Source organism: Rutilus rutilus, assembly GCF_951802725.1.
Source record: "Rutilus rutilus genome assembly, chromosome: 3".
In the NCBI taxonomy this organism is placed as follows: domain Eukaryota; kingdom Metazoa; phylum Chordata; class Actinopteri; order Cypriniformes; family Leuciscidae; genus Rutilus; species Rutilus rutilus.
In genome coordinates, this window is record NC_140211.1 from 57,038,629 (window position 1) to 57,060,256 (window position 21,628).

The 21,628-nt window shown below is 39.6% G+C and overlaps 1 protein-coding gene across 1 annotated transcript in view; it reads left to right on the forward strand.

The window, feature by feature from the left end:
* LOC311287955 (globoside alpha-1,3-N-acetylgalactosaminyltransferase 1-like) overlaps positions 1–21,628 on the forward strand; it is a 59,281-nt gene that overhangs the window by 21,145 nt on the left and 16,508 nt on the right. The window contains exons 4-5 of the mRNA XM_084405082.1: positions 5,049–5,075; positions 16,106–16,153. Coding sequence (XP_084261208.1) covers positions 5,049–5,075; positions 16,106–16,153 — 75 coding nt within the window. The remainder of the gene's footprint in view (positions 1–5,048; positions 5,076–16,105; positions 16,154–21,628) is intronic.

A 21,628-nucleotide genomic window follows, 5' to 3' on the forward strand; every position in this document is an offset into this window, starting at 1 on the left:
TATGCCCCTGTCATGCGTGCGGAGGTCGCCACCTTACTGGTGAAGGGTGTGATCGAGGCCTTCCCTCCAGCCAAGATGAAGTCCGGCTTCTACAGCCCATACTTCATTGAACCCAAGAAAAGCAGTGGGTTACGACCAGTCCTGGACCTGCGCGTCTTGAACCAATTCCTTCACAGGCTTCTGTTCAAGATGTTGACAGTGAAACGCATTTTCGAATGCGTTTGTCCGTTGGATTGGTTTGCAGAGATCGACCTGAAGGAGACCTACTTTCATGTCTCCATTCTTCCTCGACACAGACTGTTTCTACGGTTTGCTTTCGAGGGGCATGCATATCAGTACGCGGTTCTCCCACTGGGTTAGCCCTGTGCCCTCACGACGTCACGTAAGTCATCGAGGCAGCCCTTGTGCCAAGTCGGCAACACGGGGTTCGCATCCTGAACTATCTCCACGACTGGCTGATCCTACTCACTCTCGAGACCAGGTTTGGAATTCGGGCCAGCTAACTCTCACGTGAACCTGAGACCCCAGCCTGGATACGTGCCCAAGGTTCCCACCACTCCTTTCAGAGATCAGGTGGTGAACCTGCGAGCTCTGCTCACGGAGGAGGCAGACCCAGCCTTGGCACTGCTCTGTCCAGTACGCGCCCTCCGTGCTTACGTAGACAGAATGCAGTGTTTCAGGACCTCAGACCAGCTCTTTGTCTGTTATGGTGGGAAGCTGAAGGGAAAGGCTCTTTCCAAGCAAAGGTTGTCTCACTGGATAGTGTCTTGGCTTGCCAGACGCAGGGCCGACCATGCCCCCTTGGTGTGAAGGCACACTCCACCAGGCTTCCTCTGGGGCTCTAGCGCATGGTGCCTCACTGGCAGACACATTCGCATTATTCTATATTCTCTGAGTTGAGCCAGTGTCCTCCCAGGTACTCGCCCCAGTGGCCGGGAATAAGACCCGCTCGGTGTCATTGCTTGCTGTGCCATTCCACTCCATGGACTAAAGTTCTTCTTCCTAAGACCTTGAGTTCCTCCTACACTGATGATACCGTCACGAGAGTGCATGCCCGGTTGGTCAGCCCACGTGATTGGCTAGGTATTCCATGTGCATGGTTCCCCTGTTGGGTGACTCTCACATGTGTATTTCCACAGTAAGTCTCCACCGAGCTTGTGTCTTGCCCTCTCTCTTGAGGTTGAAACATTCCACCCTGCGGACTGGATTTTCTTACATATTCCTCCTGGTATATGTTACCCAGTGTACCTTGGTATTCTTGCGTTAAGCCTAGCCCTTCGTCCGTGCTAGTCCCATGACAGGGAGCTCAGTCTTGCGCAGGGCACTGGATGAGGTGTGATTATACTGGGACCCCCAATTTCGTCAGTCACTGACGTAATTCGTAGTGACCGAAAGGGAACGTCTCGGTTACGTATGTAACCCTCGTTCCCTGAGTAGGGAACGGAGACGTTACGTCCCTCTGCCACAACCGCTGTACCGCTGAAACGGCCTAGAGTTCAGTCTCGGCTCCTCAGCGAGGAAACACAATGTGAGATTGTCAGGGCTCCTCCTTTATACCCACGCTGTGGGGCGGAGTTGCGCCATGCAAATTCCGCAGACCCATGGCATCTCCCATGCCATTAGCTCGTTTTGTGAAACTTGAAGGTGATAGGCTTAGATTGACTTCTAAGCGAAACCCCCAATTTTGTCAATCACTGTCGTAACATCTCCTTTCCCAACTCAGGGTTACATACGTAACCGCGACGTTCTGTTGCTTTTATATGAAAATAAATATAATGAACAAGACACCCAAGTACTTGTTATTTAATTCCATTCCAAATACGTGTTTATCAATCATTTTTATTTTAATACAGACATATGTTAATATATTTTTTTTTTAAATGACATCACATTACCCATATAGAGATCACACTGTCAGAAAGTTTGGGAATATTCGCTCATAATTTATACACATAAAACATGAAATCAGAGTTTTAAAATCAAACATTTTAAAAGAGAACAATACATCACGGTTGTTTAAACCAATGAGCATTAAGCTATGTCGTCAGCAAGTCGTTTCCCATTGTGCTTTTGATCAGCACACTTGGTGGAGAGAAACTGCAGAACCCGACACGTCCGCCGTCGTGAGTTTTTTTTTTTTACATACGTCAGCATGACATCAGAGCAAGGCGTACCGCACTCTGACACATTTCTAACCGGCATGCATCTCCCGGTGATCACCGGTGATCGGTTCTGCGCAGATTTTGCTAATCTCAAACAAGCCTAATAATACAGTGAGAATAAAATAAAAGCCTTCTTTTAGCAAATCAGAAAACACAACGACAATTCAGACAAAACAGAAAAGGTAGGTATATGTGGCGAATGGAATACTGACCGCTGATTGGACGAGACATCTGTCAATCAAGACGTGCAGAATGTACAGCAGGAGGAAGTCGATTCGCGTGTCCATGTGTAAATATTAGAGCTGAATTGTCTACGATAATTATTGTTGTTGTTTTTTTTTATGATGTGCGAGGCTGCGAACTGACATTATCGAGAATGTCACTCACTATGCAAAAAACAAACAAAAACACTATTAGAATGCAGTAATGTCCCTGAAATTCCAGATATAAAATTCCTCTGCATGAGCTTTTGTCTTATATTATATTCATAGGCTATAGTTAAGCACACAAGCAAGAGTGCTGTTTTTTCCACATGTGATATTAATTTTATACAGATAAATACACAAGAAGTTAATATTGCAACATGCCTATAGTCAAAGTTTAGTGGTGGGTGTAAGCCCGGCTCAATCGGCCCAAAGGAGGCATCCGATCAGCGGGTGAAGGTCTCTGTTCTGACAGAAGGTCTACTGTCTTTCCTCGTGGCAAAGTAATTTGATTAAATGAAATATATTTTTTCATATGTATTAACTCATTATTTCATCTGACTCCATAAATGAAAAGGTTTTAATTATATCTGTGCATCATTAAATGTCAGCGAATGTTTGACTATTCTTTTTAAATCTTTACTGAAAATAATGTCAGAGTCGATTAGAATAAAATAAAATGTTTACAATTTATTATGTCAGGTAAATGTATAATGGCAATTTCATAATCAGTTCAAAGATAATAGATACAAAACATCAAATGCTCTGGAATAAAGAGAGAAGATGCAATACTTTGACATTATAAAATACATGATCTGATCTGGGTTACAGAATCGCCCAGAGTCTCTCGTTGCATTTCATTATATAGACAGAAAGTTCTTTCACATGGAAACATATGCTAACAATGGTAATTTGCACTGATCGCCATCCCAGACTTACTGGGGACAGAATTTGCATTGAGTTTAAACCTTTGAGAATAGGATGTCATTTGCCTGGAAGACACACCCTCCTCTGTGTGCGGATTATCTCTAAACTCTTAAATACTTTATTACCTTTCAAATGATACCAAACATGTATAATACTGTATGATAATTGTTCATATTAAACCATATAGATTTTTGGGTGAATTCAGGTAGGGATGGGTGAAGGGAATGATGTGTATATTGGGTAGGGCTGGGTAAAAAAATATTGATTTCTCGATTTTAATCGATTCTCATTTTTGCGAAACGATATCGATTCTTAAATCCCAAGAATCGATTAGTCATCCTGTTTTCAGTTGATGAATGAATGGAACATTGTTGCATGCATGCCATCCAATAAATCGCAATAATCTTTGTGCTTTGTTATTATTGATATGAAACAAAGTGTCAGATTTCAAATTATGTCCATTTTCTTACGAAATTCAAAAACATAATTACCGTTTTTGGCGCTGTGGCGTGAGATCGCTCTGGCCCAGCTCAGCTTAAGAGAAGCAGCAGTGCGGAGCGGACATGACCTTCTCTTCCGCCTTAATAATACCAGTTACAGCGCGAAATAAACATGAACGAGCATCTGAAAGTGTGTTAACAGATAGAGTACAACTTATCGAAGTCCGTATCATGTCACATGGAATTGCTCAATCAGTGTTTCAACCGAAAGACGTTAGTAAACAATGTCATGTATGTCACATTTACCTCAGAAAAAACATATCCAGTGAACATAAACTCGTTAGTCAGCTAGAAAAATTAACTCTAGAGAGTAGCATTTTGTTAAATATATGCACCATATTACATATTCATTATAATTTTTAATGTTCTTCAATATTTAATGCATGTTTGAATAAATCTGGAAAGTTTTTATGACAGCCACTATTTAAATTTTTATATAATTTCATATAACTTTATTATTATAAAAATAAATAAAAGTTTATTTTAAGTGTTTGTATACAAATCAGTTAATTTTTATCTTCAATATTATAGTAGGCTAATGAAGCCTACAGGCTACAACTGACTCCCATAGTTTACAATAATAATTAAGAGATTTGTTTTCCTTGAGAAAATTTGCAATGTATTGTACCTAATATCCAAAATAATCAATATTGAATCGAATCGAATCGAATCGTAATCGAAATCGAATCGAATTGCAAGCTTGTGAATCGAAATCGAATCGAATTGTGAAATTTGTGTCAATACCCAGCCCTAATATTGGGAGGTGGTCAACTCAAGTGTGATCGTGTCTCGAATGGGGACGGTAATATAGCAAGAGAGTTCAAATATTATTTTCCTTTGTTTTCTCAGAGAATAGCCAGCAGAATCTGCTGTTCTTACTCATTAAATCTACACGCCACTCTCCCACTTTACCTGATCGTGTTCTTTTAAAATTTTCTCTGACCAAACCAGATGGTAGGAAGATTTTGATATAAAAAAGTTTTTTTTCTCCATAATAATCGCATTAAATTAGCTGGTTAAATAGACAGCTCTATGCACACGCAAATCGACTCTCTCCTGTCGCAGATGTGTAGTAGGCCTACGTTACTTTCTGAAGTCTTGATTGCAAGTCATTTCGTTTATGAATTTGTTGTTTTGTTTTCGGAATTGTGTTTTGTTTTGCACAAACTCACCCACCGTAATCCCTTTTTTCTGAATTAGGGGAATGTATTGTGACCATGCAGTATTTCAGCATTATAACCATATATATGTTTCAGATATGAAGAGCAAAGTTCCTGCCTTAAGTAAGTACTGCCACTCTTAATGCACTCACTGAAACACGCTCAAATCACACACTTACACATACAAAAGCGCATTTAGAACCATACATTATGCACATGTCCTACACTATAGGCCTAGTGCAAGTTCAAACTTACTGTCAGCATGGCCAAGTGATTAAAAAAACTTCATTTTATACTACGTATTTTATCTCTGCTTCTTTCCTGTTATTGGACACTTTTGCTTGATTACTCTAATGACCAGTAAGGCATTACAGTAATCTAGCCTTGGGGGTCATGAATGCATGAATTAACTTTTCTGCATTTGACACTGAGAGTATAGAGATATTTTTAAGATGGAAAATGCGGTCTTACAAATTTTACATCAGCATAACAGTGAAAACTAACTCCATGCTTCCTACTGATATCTTCAAAAAATGGCATGTATTAGCAACAGTTTTAGAATTAAGCTTTGCAGGACTCCATACCAAACTTGAGATCATCGAGTAATAATAATAATAATACTTTTTATTTATACAGCGCCTTTTAAGAACCCAAGGACACTTTACATAATAGTGACAGTTACAAATATACAATCAGGATATAACAACATGAAACAGGATATAACAACAGGCAGACAGACAGTGATCATGTTACAAATAAAATAAAGCCAAAGTATACAATTGGTTAACAGAGCATAGTGTAAATAAATGAGTTTTGAGATCAGTTTAAAGGTCTGGAGGGAGGACACAGTGCAGAGGTGTTGTGGGAGTTTGTTCCAAAGCTTAGGAGCTGAAATGCTGAATGCCCTACCGAAACCGATGAGTAACAGCAGGCTTAGCAAAGAGGATGAGGACCAAGTGGTATGCATATTAAGACACCTGATCTTTAAAAATTGTTCACAAACAGTAGAAACAAATGTTTTAGAATTATACAAAATAATAAAAAAAATAAAAGGTTCAAATTAAATAGTAGTGGACATTGATAACCTGCATTCTTTCCTGGTCCAAGATCTTAGAATATGAAACTTGCTTTCCTTCTATGTCATGCTGACATAATGAATGTTATTTTAAAAAGACGGAAATCATGCTTGACTTGGAATTTAAACATTTAGAATCATATACTTATGTCTAAAGTTGTATTTAACACTATTCCATTTATATTCCTCAGACGTAAACCCAAGAATAGTTTATTTGTAATATTTTCTTTTTTTATGCTAAAAACAATTAATATAAACAAATATAGCTAAGTATCAGTTTAATCAGTTTAAACTCTCTAAACATACTCTCTAAACATACAAATACACATGTACACGCACATGTGTATATCTTAATTATTGTTTGATCATGTTATTTGCAGTGTTGGGCAAGATACTCGGAAAATGTAGTGAGCTAAGCTACAGCATTATGGCAAAAGTAGTTTACTACATCTAAGCTTTTTTTTTTAAATTTCGTTTTTATATTGAACCAACTTCATTCCAAGTCAACGCTATCTCGGTGATAAATAAAACTGTCAGTCAAACAGATAGGCAGGCATAATTTCTCAGTCCAATTTTTATATAACCATATAACAAACAAACTATAAACTATAACAAAACCAGGTGTCGAGAGTGTTTGCATCTTTCCATTAAGTAAAATTCTCACGTGTCAGCCCAAGGATTGAGATTGGTACGTGATGTCACCGTCCGGAGCAAAAGGTGGTGGTAATGCACCAAAAAGCTAGTTGTAGGGGCTATGAAATCAGTTTTTTTTTTTTTTTTTTTTTTTTTTTTTTTTTTGAACTCCCATTTTAATGGTTAGATTAAAATTTAGAAATCAAAAAGCATGTCTAATTAATTGAAATCATGAAACTTATACAATTTAACAATAATTTATTAAAAAAAAAATTTTTTTACGTTTTCTTGACTCTATTTAAATGGTTTAATTAAAATGTAATGATTTAAGGGTAACCCTTTCTTTTACAGTCCCCTAATTACTAGGTATTTACCTGGTAAATATATGGTAAGTTATAGTTGGTTATTGGTAATTACCACAGGTAACAAGTATGTAAATGCAGAGAAACTACAAACTAATTACTAGGTATTTACCTGGTAAATATATGGTAAGTTATAGTTGGTTATTGGTAATTACCACAGGTAACAAGTATGTAAATGCAGAGAAACTACTAAGTATTTACCTGGTAAGCATATGGTAAATTATAGTATTTTAGTGTGTAATTACTTTAAGGTGATTAGTATGCAATTACAGAGAAACTACCAGGGAAAAAAACACCACTGTTAAATATCAACTCAACAAAGTACTGTGTACTTGTTACCTGTTTAGGTTGGTAATAACTCCGATTTAATTGTGTACTTCCTCAGAATGTAGGCAGACTATTTTTAGAAACACCTCCAGTATTACCCATCAATTCAAGTTAGGTTTGTAGTTATCCTAGGGTTATGTTGGTAACAGTCCATGTTTATTTATTACTATCTTGAAATTAAGACAGTAGTTTCCAATAAATTACCTTGTCTTACATAGTTGTTGTTCATTGCTACACCCATTTATAGAGGGTTTATCAAATAATTTACCTTACACTTACCTGGTAACTACCCCGCAGGAACAGTTTTCCCTAATGTCATGGCACATCTTAAAGGGATAGTTCACTTTGAAATTAATTTTTGATATGTTTTAGCTTACCTCAAGGGCATCCAAGATGTAGGTGTCTTTGTTTCCGCAGTAGTTTCAATCTTGAACACAGCACACGTCCAAATGATCTGACGGCGCGGGCGGGTATAAATATATACATAGATGTCGCCTTGGCTACGGTTTCGTTCCAATGAACTGCAGTAGAGAAGGCGACATCTAGTGTATACATCTATACCCACCCGCGGGCGGGTATAGATGTATACACTAGATGTCGCTTGGCTACGGTTTCGTTCCAATGAACTGCAGTAGCCAAGGTGACATCTATGTATATATCTATACCCGCCCGCGCCGTCAGATCATTTGGACGTGTGCTGTGTTCAAGAGATAACAACGATATAAATACTGTTCGTTTTCTCACACAAACCGCTCGTTTCGTGTCTTAGGCCATCAATGTGTACTTACGATGGGGAATTGTTTAATTTGGACGATGGGGAATTGTTTTAATTTGGACTCTGTGCTTGTGTTTTGAGACAGTGACCATAGACCTGCATTATATGACTGACAGACAAGAAAGGTTTGACCTAAAAATATCAAAATTGAAACTACTGCGGAAAAAAAGACACCTACATCTTGGATGCCCTTGAGGTAAGCTAAAACATATCAAAATTTTATTTCAAAGTGAACTATCCCTTTAAATACTGGGTATGTTCTTGCAAATGTTTTTACAATTTACTCAGTAAGTAAAGTGCAACTGTACTGTAAAATGAAGCCTTGTTTATTTCCATGGTATTACCGGAATTGTACCATATCATTCCCTTTTCCATAGTCACATTTTTATTTATTTGTTTTCCTAGTATGTCCTGCAACGTTACCAAGGAAAACATGACAATTTATTTAGTAAGTAAAGTGTAACTGTACTGTAAAATGAAGCCTTGTTTATTTCCATGGTATTACCGGAATTGTACCATATAACTTGATCATTCCCTTTTCCATATAGTCAAAAAATTTTACCTCATATGTCCTGCAACGTTACCAAGGAAAACATGACAATTTACTCAGTAAGTAAAGTGAAACTGTACTGTAAAATGAAGCCTTGTTTATTTCCATGGTATTACCGGAATTGTACCATATAACCTGATCATTCCCCTTTTCCATATAGTCACAATTTTTTTTACCTCATATGTCCTGCAACGTTACAAAGGAAAACATGACAATTTACTCAGTAAGTAAAGTGAAACTGTACTGTAAAAGGAAGCCTTTTTATTTCCATGGAATTACTGGGATCTTACCCTATAATCTGTTATAGCTACGTAACTGTAGCTATTACAGATTATAGGGTAAGATCCCAGTAATTCCATGGAAAAAAAAAAGGTTTCCTTTTACAGTAACGTTCCAGTTTCACTTTACTTACTGAGAATGTTCAACGTGATCTCATGAGAATACGTGTGTATTTTTACGTAAAGTGTAATTCTACCATACGTACATTTACTTACATTTTATACACACAGAAACGTATAGTATTTACAGCACTAAAACGTAAAATGTTTGCATAACAGCACAAAAACATAAATTATTTACGTATGAACAACTCTATACCGACGTACATATTTGTACGCATTCTTATTTATGCATATTAAAATCGTGGCATTAATGTTTTGACTCTATTGCATTCAAATGTCTTATCAATTACGTTTTCAGTCGCATTTATGCAGTTTACTCAAGAAATAGACTAATAACATTTCGCTCTGTTCGTGCCTTCTGCTGCAAACTCGTTTCGGAGGATTAGCATGCAGTTAAACAAGAATACACTTTAAAACCTTAAAAGTACCTTATTTAATCGTTTAACCATTTTAATATTTAGTTTATTTACAGTGAGACACAAAATGCGTTTTCTCCAATAGAACAATAATACACCAAAACCCAACATAAATTCACAAAAGACATCAATTTTATTATAGCCTACTTGATATAATCCAAATCTTTAGAATCCATACGTTTGCAAGAAAGAGATCCAAATTCAGCCCTTTATCCAGTGAGTGATCTTCATCTCCATTCCACAGGCTTTAACAACAGCGCAGTCTGTAACTGTCAAATCCCGCCGCGGACCCGCGCTCGTGATGATGAATTCAAATTCAAAAATTGCGCCCTCAAGAAGCGTTACGACATGTTTTACGGCAGTGATATCAAACGCTCATTGGCTCTCGCCTGTTGGTCTATGTTCGTCACAGATTGCGACATGCCGTATTTCAGTCGGTAAACTATATTTGAAATGGAGAAGCACGCGCGCCTTCACACAGAGCGAAGCCGGTGTTACGGATCAACTGGGGATCATCAGAGAATGTCTAATATGGCGAGAAGTTTCACTCTCAGTACACTTCCGGCTTCTGAACTGGTTGCAGTTCCTCTCTGATTCCATATGAGGGCGCTCACAGGACGAGTGCAGAATGAATGGGGGTCTATGGCGCTATACCAATAAAAATCCACTTTTCTCAGGATATAATTTTTTGTCTAGTAATTTGAATGTTGTATTCGAAAGGAGATGCAAATAAATTTGCCAGAGATACTGCTTAACGGCAATCCTTCACTCACTCTGGTGCGTTCGCGCTCTGCACTTTCTTTTCACTCGAGGCATCGACAACACAGCTGACACAGGTAAACACACGTGCTAGAAGAGTTTTTGTTTTGTTTGTTTCTGGTCCCGCTGCGGATGACACGATGCCATCAAGCGGTATCTCTGGTCGTAATCAGTCCTTCACTGACCAATCAGCGTTCATTAGCAGAATGCTAGCGTGTTATGGGCAACAACAACTCAACCTGTAAGAAATCAAAAGGACATAAGTACTCGTTCATTCAACTTTCGACCTAAAACCCATGTTGAACTTGCAAAATCTACAATCAGATCTGAGATTTCTCAACGGCAATCGGGTGAAAGAGACAAATTTAGCTGTCTAGCCCCATTGACTCCCATTCATTTTGCACTCATGGCGATCGCCCCCAGTGGAACTCTGGTGGTACTACAACCAAAATTCGGTACAATAGAGCTTAATAGGGAGTGGGCAGGCTCTCCGTAGACGGGCTCTGGGATCACGTTAACTGGGGATGCGCGCGTGCACGCAGATAGTTTTACCTGGATTTCCAGCAGATGTTGAACGGTGACAGATTCGTCACAGCGAATCTTTCACTGAGCAGATTTAAAAGCTTTCCACGTTATTGGTAAATGTTTGTATCATATTAGGACACTGTTGTTTACTCTGTCACTGCTCCGCTGAATGTTTCAGACGCATTTAAGGGAAGTTTTAATGTGTTTTAATTTCACGACACAGACCACGCCCACATTATTTTGTTACTCGTTTTAATGAAATTGAATATCTGATGACAACTGTAAGTAGATTAAATAAATTATGCTATTGACATTGTGTCTTTGCAGTGCATGTGTATTCGCAGATTATTGTTATGATGCCAATTTGTGGCTTAATTTAAATTGAGCAGCAATACTGCTAAAAGGGATGTCAAGCATTTATTTATTATTTATTTTAAATGTTACTGAGGAATGAGTTAAAACATAAAGCATACAGTAGGCTAGACTCCATAAATGTTCCTAAAGAGTGTTGAAAATTGAGAAGCCATAGTTTATGGATCCAGTGAATTATCCACAGCATTTATTCAGGGGAATGTTCAACAAACATATTCATTAGCTAACAGGTATGAAAGCAACAATAACAAAAGGAAGAAAAAAAAAAAAAGGAAAAAAAAAATAGGCAAATGTGCATGCATGGACAGCTGTATTTGCCAACAGTGGAAGATCTGACCACACAGTCCCACCTTCCACATTCTGAACATTCAATCTAAAGAAGGGAGAACAAACTATAGACTAAGTTACATGTTAATGAAGAACAGTTACTTGTTTTGCATTGTATAAGTATACATTTTTCTTACCCATTGGCCAGTTTGGCCTTCATACCTATGCTGCTCTCCATCTAATATAATCATGTTATATTAGTAAATAAATGTCACAGTTGTATTATCTTTTGAAGAACAATTTAACACACCATCACCCTTCATTGTGAAATTTTCACATCTCCTCTTTATATAATCACGCTCCTTTCTTGAGCAGCGATCGGGATATTGGTTATCCTTCAAAGTTTTTGATTTGTATAACTTTAATTGCATCCATTTGCTGTGGCAGTATGTGGCCTAACAACAATGACACTTCATTTATAGACCTTTTAATCTGTTCCTAATGGTTAGCAGACGACAATAATGAAAGCACATGATGTGATGGATAACAAGTAAAGAGAATATGTTAATGAGATTCATGGTACCAGTCAACTGAAGAGAAATGGCATAATTTAAATTTATATTACATAAAAGGATTGTGTCATATTTCTTTTGTTAAAGAGGTCAGCAAAAAAGTAAACAATAAAGCATTTCCTATTGTTTTAGAGAGGGTCATGCTATGCGTGTGAGGTGACAAATGATTAAGAGGTTAGTGACAGTAGGCCTATGAGAATATTAGCCATAGAGAATATCATTATATTTGTAATAATTCATTATCACTATATCATATATTTTGCTTATTTCAGTAATACAATTTGTGGTTGCCTTTCAGTGTTTTTCACAGGACTTTAATCACTAAAGACAAAGTGTTTTCTACATGTCCAATACAAGACATTAGATACACAACATTCAAGTTCATGCTCCTACTGAGCATAATGCACTTTTGGCAGACACTTCTATCCAAAGCGACTTACATTGCGTTACAAAGTACACATTTACATTTATAAGTTCTTACTTTCCCTGGGAATCAAACCCATGAACGTGGCGTTGTAAGCACCAACACTCTACTGTTTGAGCTACAGGAAAGCTCGACACAACATACAATTCAATATTACTATATATTTGCAGAATTGTTCTGAAAGAAGAAGAGTCAAAATTCGTTTTTATTTTTTATTTATTTATTTTATAAATCTGTTGAAAATGTTATAAGTTCATGAGATAATTAACTTCATGACCCTACGTGTATAAGCATAGCTGCTTTATGTCCAGGGAAAAGGATACAGAGGCGTCAGAGCTGGTGTACAGAAAAGAGATCTTAATATAATCAGCAGAGTAAAATAAGCTGATAAGTGTTTTTATATAAAAAATAATAGATCCATTATAAAATTAGGCTATATGCAGATCAATAAATGCAACTTGAAAAAAATGTAAATGACTTTGCAATTTATGTTTCTTTTAGGTAGCCTAGCTACTTTAATTTAATCTACATCTGTTGTTATTTGTGATTAGAACTCATGACAACACACTACAGAATATATGATACACTAATGTTGAGAAGAAGATTCTTTACGTCTTTTGAAGTGCACTGACAAGTCTGTTCATCCAATGAAACCGAATGCCCCATGTTAGCATAGGCGTGGCTTCTGAGCTTGACACTAAAGTATGTTAAACTTATTTGAAATTGCGTCAAATACGCAGGAATATACACTTCAAAAACAAATCGCTTTATTATGCATGCCATACCAGTGTGGATACAACTGGTGAAACCTACGTTTTTAATCATGGATCCGTGAAAAATGGCTGCGACGAATCTGTAGCCGTCTAACATCTGCTGGAAATCCAGGTAAAACTATCTGCGTGCACGCGCGTTTCCACAGTTAACATGATCCCCAGTTGATCCGTAACACCGGATTAACATTTTCATGGATTAATAACTTAAATTCTGCTCTGTACCTCATTCAAAACTATTATATACTGAAAGAGAGGACTGTGACTGCAACGCATCGTCATGTGAACGACTTTTGGTACCGGTTTTGACATTTTCACAATAAATAAATTATTGTGATTACACGTATGTTGTTTTTCTTCATAACTGTAGCCTATGTAGTTTTCTATCTTTGAAAATTACGTGTTAATACTACGCATTAACAATGAGACCAGGCTGGAATGTTTTAGTTAAGTTGCAGAACACACGGTAAAAGTTTGTGATTTCAAAAATGTTTAAGCAGTAGCAAAGGATGTGGTAAGAGTCTGGTAATACCATGGAAATAAACAAGGCTTCCTTTTACAGTACAGTTGCACTTTACTTACTGAGTAAATTGTCATGTTTTCCTTGGTAACGTTGCAGGACATATGAGGTAAAAAAATTTGACTATATGGAAAAGGGAATGATCAAGTTATATGGTACAATTCCGGTAATACCATGGAAATAAACAAGGCTTCATTTTACAGTACAGTTTCACTTTACTTACTGAGTAAGTTGTCATGTTTTCCTTGGTAACGTTGCAGGACATATGAGGTAAAAAAATGTGACTATATGGAAAAGGGAATGATCAAGTTATATTGTCATGATTCTGCCTTCTTGTCTCTGATTTTCCCTGGTCTTGAGGCAGGATCATGACAGGCCCATGTTTCATGTGCAGCACATGGCCATTTGTTTGGCCATGTGCTTGCGTTGTCTCGTCATGTAACCCCGCCCCCTTGTTTAGTCATTATTGTTTCACCTGTGTCCCTGGTTAGATTATTGCTTTACCTGTGTCACCTGTTCCTGATTAGTTTCTCCCTTTTTAATCCCCTCATGTTTTCTGTCCTGTGTCGGTTCATTGTGAATACTGCTGTGATGTTACTCTGTGAATCTTGCCTGTGCTATTATTTCATGTGAGTCATTGCAAAATAGTTCCTGTGAGTATCCTGTCTTCGTTACGAGTCCTGTGAAGATCCTGTTCGTGTATTTGCTGTTAGTTAGTGTCTAGTCTTCTGTCAAGTTTATAGTCTAGTTAGTATCCTCAGTCTTGTCTTGTTTTACCCCATTGTGGGCTTTATTTTCCCCTTTTTGCCTATAATAAATCGTGTTTAGTCTACTTTGTCTGCGCCTGGGTTCTCCTTCCTCATCATCATAACATATATGGTACAATTCCGGTAATACCATGGAAATAAACAAGGCTTCATTTTACAGTACAGTTACACTTTACTTACTGAGTAAATTGTCATGTTTTCCTTGGTAACGTTGCAGGACAAATGAGGTAAAAAATTGTGACTATATGGAAAAGGGAATGATCAAGTTATATGGTACAATTCCGGTAATACCATGGAAATAAACAAGGCTTCATTTTACAGTACAGTTTCACTTTACTTACTGAGTAAATTGTAAAAACATCTGCAAGAACATACCCAGTATTTAAGATGTGCCATGACATTAGGGAAAACTGTTCCTGCGGGGTAGTTACCAGGTAAGTGTAAAGTAAATTATTTGATAAACTCTCTATAAATGGGTGTAGCAATGAACAACAACTATGTAAGACAAGGTAATTTATTGGAAACTACCGTCTTAATTTCAAGATAGTAATAAATAAACATGGACTGTTACCAACATAACCCTAGGATAACTACAAACCTAACTTGAATTGATGGGTAATACTGGAGGTGTTTCTAAAAATAGTCTGCCTACATTCTGAGGAAGTACACAATTAAATCGTAGTTATTACCAACCTAAACAGGTAACAAGTACACAGTACTTTGTTGAGTTGATATTTAACAGTGGTGTTTTTTTCCCTGGTAGTTTCTCTGTAATTGCATATTAATCACCTTAAGTAATTACACACTAAAATACTATAATTTACCATATGCTTACCAGGTAAATACTTAGTAGTTTCTCTGCATTTACATACTTGTTACCTGTGGTAATTACCAATAACCAACTAAAACTTACCATATATTTACCAGGTAAATACCTAGTAATTAGTTTGTAGTTTCTCTGCATTTACATACTTGTTACCTGTGGTAATTACCAATAACCAACTATAACTTACCATATATTTACCAGGTAAATACCTAGTAATTAGGGGACTGTAAAAGAAAGGGTTACCGATTTAAGCAAAGCTTTCTTCAAAGGTTAAACTAAACTTTTATTTTTACGGGTTGCCGTGTAGACCTTTGAGTCTCTCTGTGTTTTTATGATATGACAATAGTTTTTCTCAAATCAAGCTAAAATGCTCCTGAAGTGACTCTCAGAGCGGCTGTGTAGATGAAGTTCATGCATTCATGTCCATATACAGTAGGCTGAAAACATCGCGAGCATATATATGTGTGTACATGTATGTGTATATACTGTATATGCGTACCTCACTGAGAAATGTAGTTAAACTAGTAGCGTCACTTGTAGAGACGCTACTGCCCAACACTGGTTATTTGGACCATTAGAGGTTTACCACTCCCCACAGTTATTAAGGTAGGTTACATGTTAGTTGTAATGTGTTAGTAGCGCCATCACACATGTTCTTCTACCTGGCAAATGCATGCATTATTGCAGTTGCTAATAATGTATACTGTGCAGTAAGCCTGCACATGCATCCACATGCTAATAAAAACACACAAACACAACAAAAGTTATATTACAGAACACAAAAATTCACTGCTGTATCTCCTATTTCTTAGACAAGAAAAAGAGCACCAGGAAAATTATCCGTTGCAATCACCACATGGGTAAGTACAAAAAAACCCCGGGAAAACCGGGAAAAAGTCTTAAGTCTAAGTTCATCTTAGTTCTCTTGTCATGCACGTCTTCTCCACACACACACACGCACACAAACACACACACACACACACGCACACACACACACACATATCATGGAAGAATCTTTGTCCAACGTCATACAGTTTTAACTCTAACATAAAACCTGACCAAACAAATGTCATTCACCCAAAATTGTTCAGTTTAGGATGCAGACCAGATAAGTATTTATTCTTCCTCTTTAAAGATTTTAAATACACTTTTACAAGTTACACTCAATCTGTCTGCCTCTTCTCCTCTTCGACCATTACTTTACAAATGATGCGCGTTATGCACGTGTACTACCAGCCTGGTTTCATTGTTAAAACGTAGGTAATAATCCGTAATTTTCAAAGACATAAAACGTACTTTTTTGTACGTTTGGATAGATGCTGAAATTTATAATATGGACGTATCTGCAACATACGTAGCATTATTACGTTTTTTTCAGCTACAAAACGTTAACTATTTACGAATCTTTCATAGCATAAAGATACACTATGTTGCCAAAAGTATTGGGACACCCCTCCAAATCATTGAATTCAGGTGTTCCAATCACTTCTATGGCCTCAGGTGTATAAAATCAAGCACCTAGGCATGCAGACTGCTTCTACAAACATTTGTGAAAGAATGAGTCGGTAAATTCAAGCGTGGTACCGTGATAGATTGCCACCTTTGCAATAAGTCCATTTGTGAAATTTCCTCACTACTAAATATTCCACATTCAACTGTTAGTGGTATTATGACAAAGTGGAAGCAATTGGGAACAACAGCAACTAAGCCATGTAAAATCACAGAGTGTGGTCAGCGCATGCTGAGGCACACAGACGTCACCAACTTTCTGCAGATTCAATAGGTACAGACCTCCAAACTTCATGTGGCCTTCAGATTAGCTCAAGAACAGTGCGTAGAGAGCTTCACGGAATGGGTTTCCATGGCCGAGCAGCTGCATCACCAAGTGCAATGCAAAGCGTTGGATGCAGTGGTGTAAAGCATGCCGCCACTGGACTCTAGAGCAGTGGAGACGTGTTCTCTGGAGTGACGAATCACACTTCTCTGTCTCGCAATCCGATGGACGAGTCTGGGTTTGGCGGTTGCCAGGAGAACAGTACTTTCCTGACTGCATTGAGCCTAGTGTAAAGTTTGGTCGTCAGTGATTATGGTGTGGGGTTGTTTTTCAGGGGTTGGGCTTTGCCCTTTAGTTCCAGTGAAAGGAACTCTTAATGCTTCAGCATACCAAGACATTTTGGACAATTTCATGCTGTCAACATAGTGGAAACAGTTTGGGGATGTTCCTGTTCCAACATGACTATGCACCAGTGCACAAAGCAAGGTCCATAAAGACATGACTCATTCATGTCTTTATGGTCCTTGCTTTGTGCACTGGTTTCGTGTGAAGGAACTTGACTGGCCTGACCTCAATCTGATAGAACACATTTGGGATGAATTAGAGCGGAGACTGCAAGCCAGGCCTTCTCGTCTAACATCAGTGCCCAACCTCACAAATGTGCTTCTAGAAGAATATAGGACAGGAAGTGAAACTAGCATTGCATTCGGACGTGCCTTGATGACTTCCGACCTTAGCATTTATCAGTTTTCGGATGCAGCCGCAGACTTGAGAGAATCGAACCATTAAAAATACCAGAAGACACTGTGGGCAGTGGACGTACGGAAGCCTGTAAGCTTTAAACTTCTTGTTCTCACTTAAGGGATTCCTGCTGCAAATTCAAAATATGTGACGGCTCGTGAAAGTAAACATTTGTCCGTCTCTTTTTCTTAATTTTAATAAAGTGATAATAAGACCTTAAGAAAGCGGCAGTTTTTATATTGCCATATTAAAAATAATATGAAAGGGCATTTTGCAGGTTAGAGTACCCAGTGACTCAATGTATAGAAAAATAATGTAGGAACTAGATTCTAAAAATCTGAAAATCGCCAAAATCAGAAGTGACGTAACAGGAGGGAGTGCAGCCAATTTAAACAATGAAAGCAATGGATCTCAATGACAGTTCGGACGCTGAGGAAATTGCAAATGTTTACTCGTATGACAGACCTCAGCCATATAATTATGAGCCTGCTATACAACCCAGAGAGCAGGGACAGGCCAGGATTAGACAGAACAACGGTCACAGGAGACTAATTGAGTTGTGGTATGAAGAGAACAGGGCAGGTGTCTTGGTGAGAAACGTCTCAGGTTACGACTGTAACCCTAGTTCCTTGAGAAGGGAACGAGACGATTCGTCAACGACGCTTTGGGAACGCCTCCGTGTGATTACGTCTGAAGCACGTATGTCAACAAGTCCAATAGGAAGAAGGAGTGTCACGAGCGGGTGACGTCATGACCAGGAAAGGATAAAAGCACATCCGGTGCAACTGGCGCTAGCTTCTAGAGCCGAAGCAAAATCAATTACAGGGATGCAGGAAGTATGGCAGGGTGACGCATCGTCTCGTTCCCTTCTCAGGGAACTAGGGTTACAGTTGTAACCTGAGACATTCCCTTTCAAGGGAACTCGCAATGCATCAACAACGCTTTGGGAACGAGAATACCCAACACGCCAGACTTACAATTGCCTGTAATTAACACTGTCGGCAACCTAAGTATTAAGCACCTGAGAACCTGGGGCAACAACCAGGTCCAGGCTATAAAACCTCATGAATGTGAGCAAGGACCAACCCGCCGCATCACAAACCTCCTGAAGGGAAACCCCAGATAATAAGGCTTTAGAGGCCGCAATACCCCTAGTAGAATGAGCTCTGACCACCAAAGGGCACGGCTGGCCAGAGGACTCATAGGCAAGAGAGATAGCCTCAACTATCCACTTACTGATTGTTTGCTAGAGGCTGGAAGACCTTTCTTAGGTGATCCAAAGCAGACAAATAACTGATCAGATTTTCTCCACGGGGCAGCCCTCTGGACATAAGTGTCCAATGCTCGCACTGGACACAAGAGATTCAGTTTTTCCTGGTCCGAAGATGTAAAAGGAGGAGGACAGAAAGCCTGCAGCACAATAGGCTTTGGAATATTGGTTGGCACCTTAGGGACGTATCCCTGTTTAGGGTATAAGAATGCCTTGACCATCCCGGGTGCAAATTCAAGGCAGGTGGGAGAAACCGAAAGGGCCTGAAGGTCTCCGACTCTTTTGAGGGATGAAATCGCTAGAAGAAATATAGTCTTGAATGTCAGAAATTTTTCTGAAACTGACTCTAGGGGCTCGAAGGGAGCCCCTGAATGGCCTTCCAGAACTATTGCCAGGTCCCAAGCCGGTACCCTAGTTGCAGGCGAGTTGCAGGCCTCAGCCTCAAGGTGCCACGAATGATATACCAACGACCGGGGCGTGGAAGGCTGCAATGGCCGCCACGTAAACCTTTAAGGTAGAAGGACATAAACCTGATGCAAAGTGGTCTTGGAGAAACTCAAGTACTGTACTAACTGAGCAGTTAACTGGATCCCACTGACGCTGGTGACACCAAGAAGTGAACACTTTCTACTTTAGTGCATATAATTTCCTCGTAGCTGGAGCTCTGGAGTTAAGAATGGTCTCAACAACCTCAGTTGAGAGACCACTCTCTATAAGTTGGGCCCCCTCAGAGGCCAAACCCATAGTTTCCAAATCTCTGGTCGGGGGTGAAATATTGTGCCCCCTGCCTGAGACAGAAGGTCTCTCTTGATCGGGATCTCCAAAGGACGGCCGTCGAGGAGAAAAATTAGGTCCGCAAACCAAATTCGACTCGGCCAACATGGTGCTACTAGCAGTAGACTTACTCTGTCCCGGCGGACTCTCTCCAGAACTCCTGGGAGCAGAGCAACGGGGGAAAAGCGAACAGACGTAGCCTCAGCCACTTCTGTACCATCGTGAGGGAGAACCAAAGTGGACAGTGCATCGTGTACTGAGACGCAAACAGATCCACTTCCGCTTGACCGTAAAATTCCCATATCTGCTCCACCACCTCGGGGTGAAGTCTCCAATCCCCTGGCCTCAGCCCCTGCCTCGACAGGGTGTCTCCTCCTATATTTTGGCACCCTGGGATATACACTGCCCTCAGGGAGAGTATCTTCCCTAGGGACCACAGGAGGATCTGATGCGCCAGTTTGCAGAGTGGACGCGAACGCAGACCCCCCTGACGATTTATGTAAGAGACCACCGATGTGTTGTCTGTACGGACAAGCACATAATGGCCCCTCAGATCTGGGAGGAAATGCTTCAACGCATTGAAGACTGCCATCATCTCCAGGAAGTTAATGTGCTAAGAAAGATGATGACTCCTCCACAGACCCTGAGCTGTGCGGCCTTCCATTATCGCTCCCCAGCCGGTGAGGGAAGCGTCTATCGAGATAGCAACTCGATGGCAAAGAGCTCCCAACACCGAACCTTGGGATAGGAACCAGTGTTTCCTCCATATAACCAAGGCGCGGAGACAGTGCCATGTGATCTTGATCGTACGAAGTGGGTTTCCCCTTGAGGAGAACCCTCTGGTTCTGAGCCACCACTGCAAGGGTCTCATGTACAGTAGCCCAAAGGGTATCACATTGGACGCTGCTGCCATGAGGCTCAACAGTTTCTCGAACTGTTTCACAGTGCGTGACTGGCCTAGCTTCAACTCTTTCATGGCTGTGAGGATAGCAGCTACACGAACGGGCAATAGATTGGCTTGCATCGTGACTGAATCCCATACCACACCAAGGAAAGTGGTTCTCTGTAGTGGAGAAAGCACACTCTTCTTGGCATTGAGTCTCAACCCCAAATTCTTCATGTGAGCGAGGACGACATCTCGATGCTGAACCGCTAACTGCTCTGATTCCGCTAGAATCAGCCAGTCGTCGATGTAGTTCAGAATGCGTATGCCCTGCAGCCTGAGCGGGGCCAGAGCTGCATCTATGCACTTCGTGAACGTGCGGGGTGATAGAGCTAGACCGAATGGAAGCACCCGATATTGGTATTCTTTGCCCCCAAAAGAAAACCTCAGGAACTTCCTGTGTTGAGGGAGGATGGAGATATGGAAGTAAGCGTCTTTTAAATCTATCATGACAAACCAGTCCTCAGATCTGATTTGAGTCATGATCTGTTTGAGTGTAAGCATCTTGAACTTGAGTTTCATGACTGCACGATTCAACACACGAAGATCTAAAATGGGACGCAACCCCCCATCCTTTTTTGGAAAAATAAAGTAACGGCTGTAAAACCCTGATTCTCTGTCAGGCAAGTACACCTGCTCTATAGTTCCCTTCGCTAATAGAGACTCTACTTCTTGCTCCATTACCAGAGCCTGCTCGGGATGAACTAACGTGGGTAGCACCCCGTTGTAACGAGGTGGAGGAGAACCAAACCTTTGTGAGGTAACCTTTCTCTATTATCTGCAGGACCCAAGGAGATATGAAGAGTTCAGATGCAAATGCCTCTAAGTGCCAT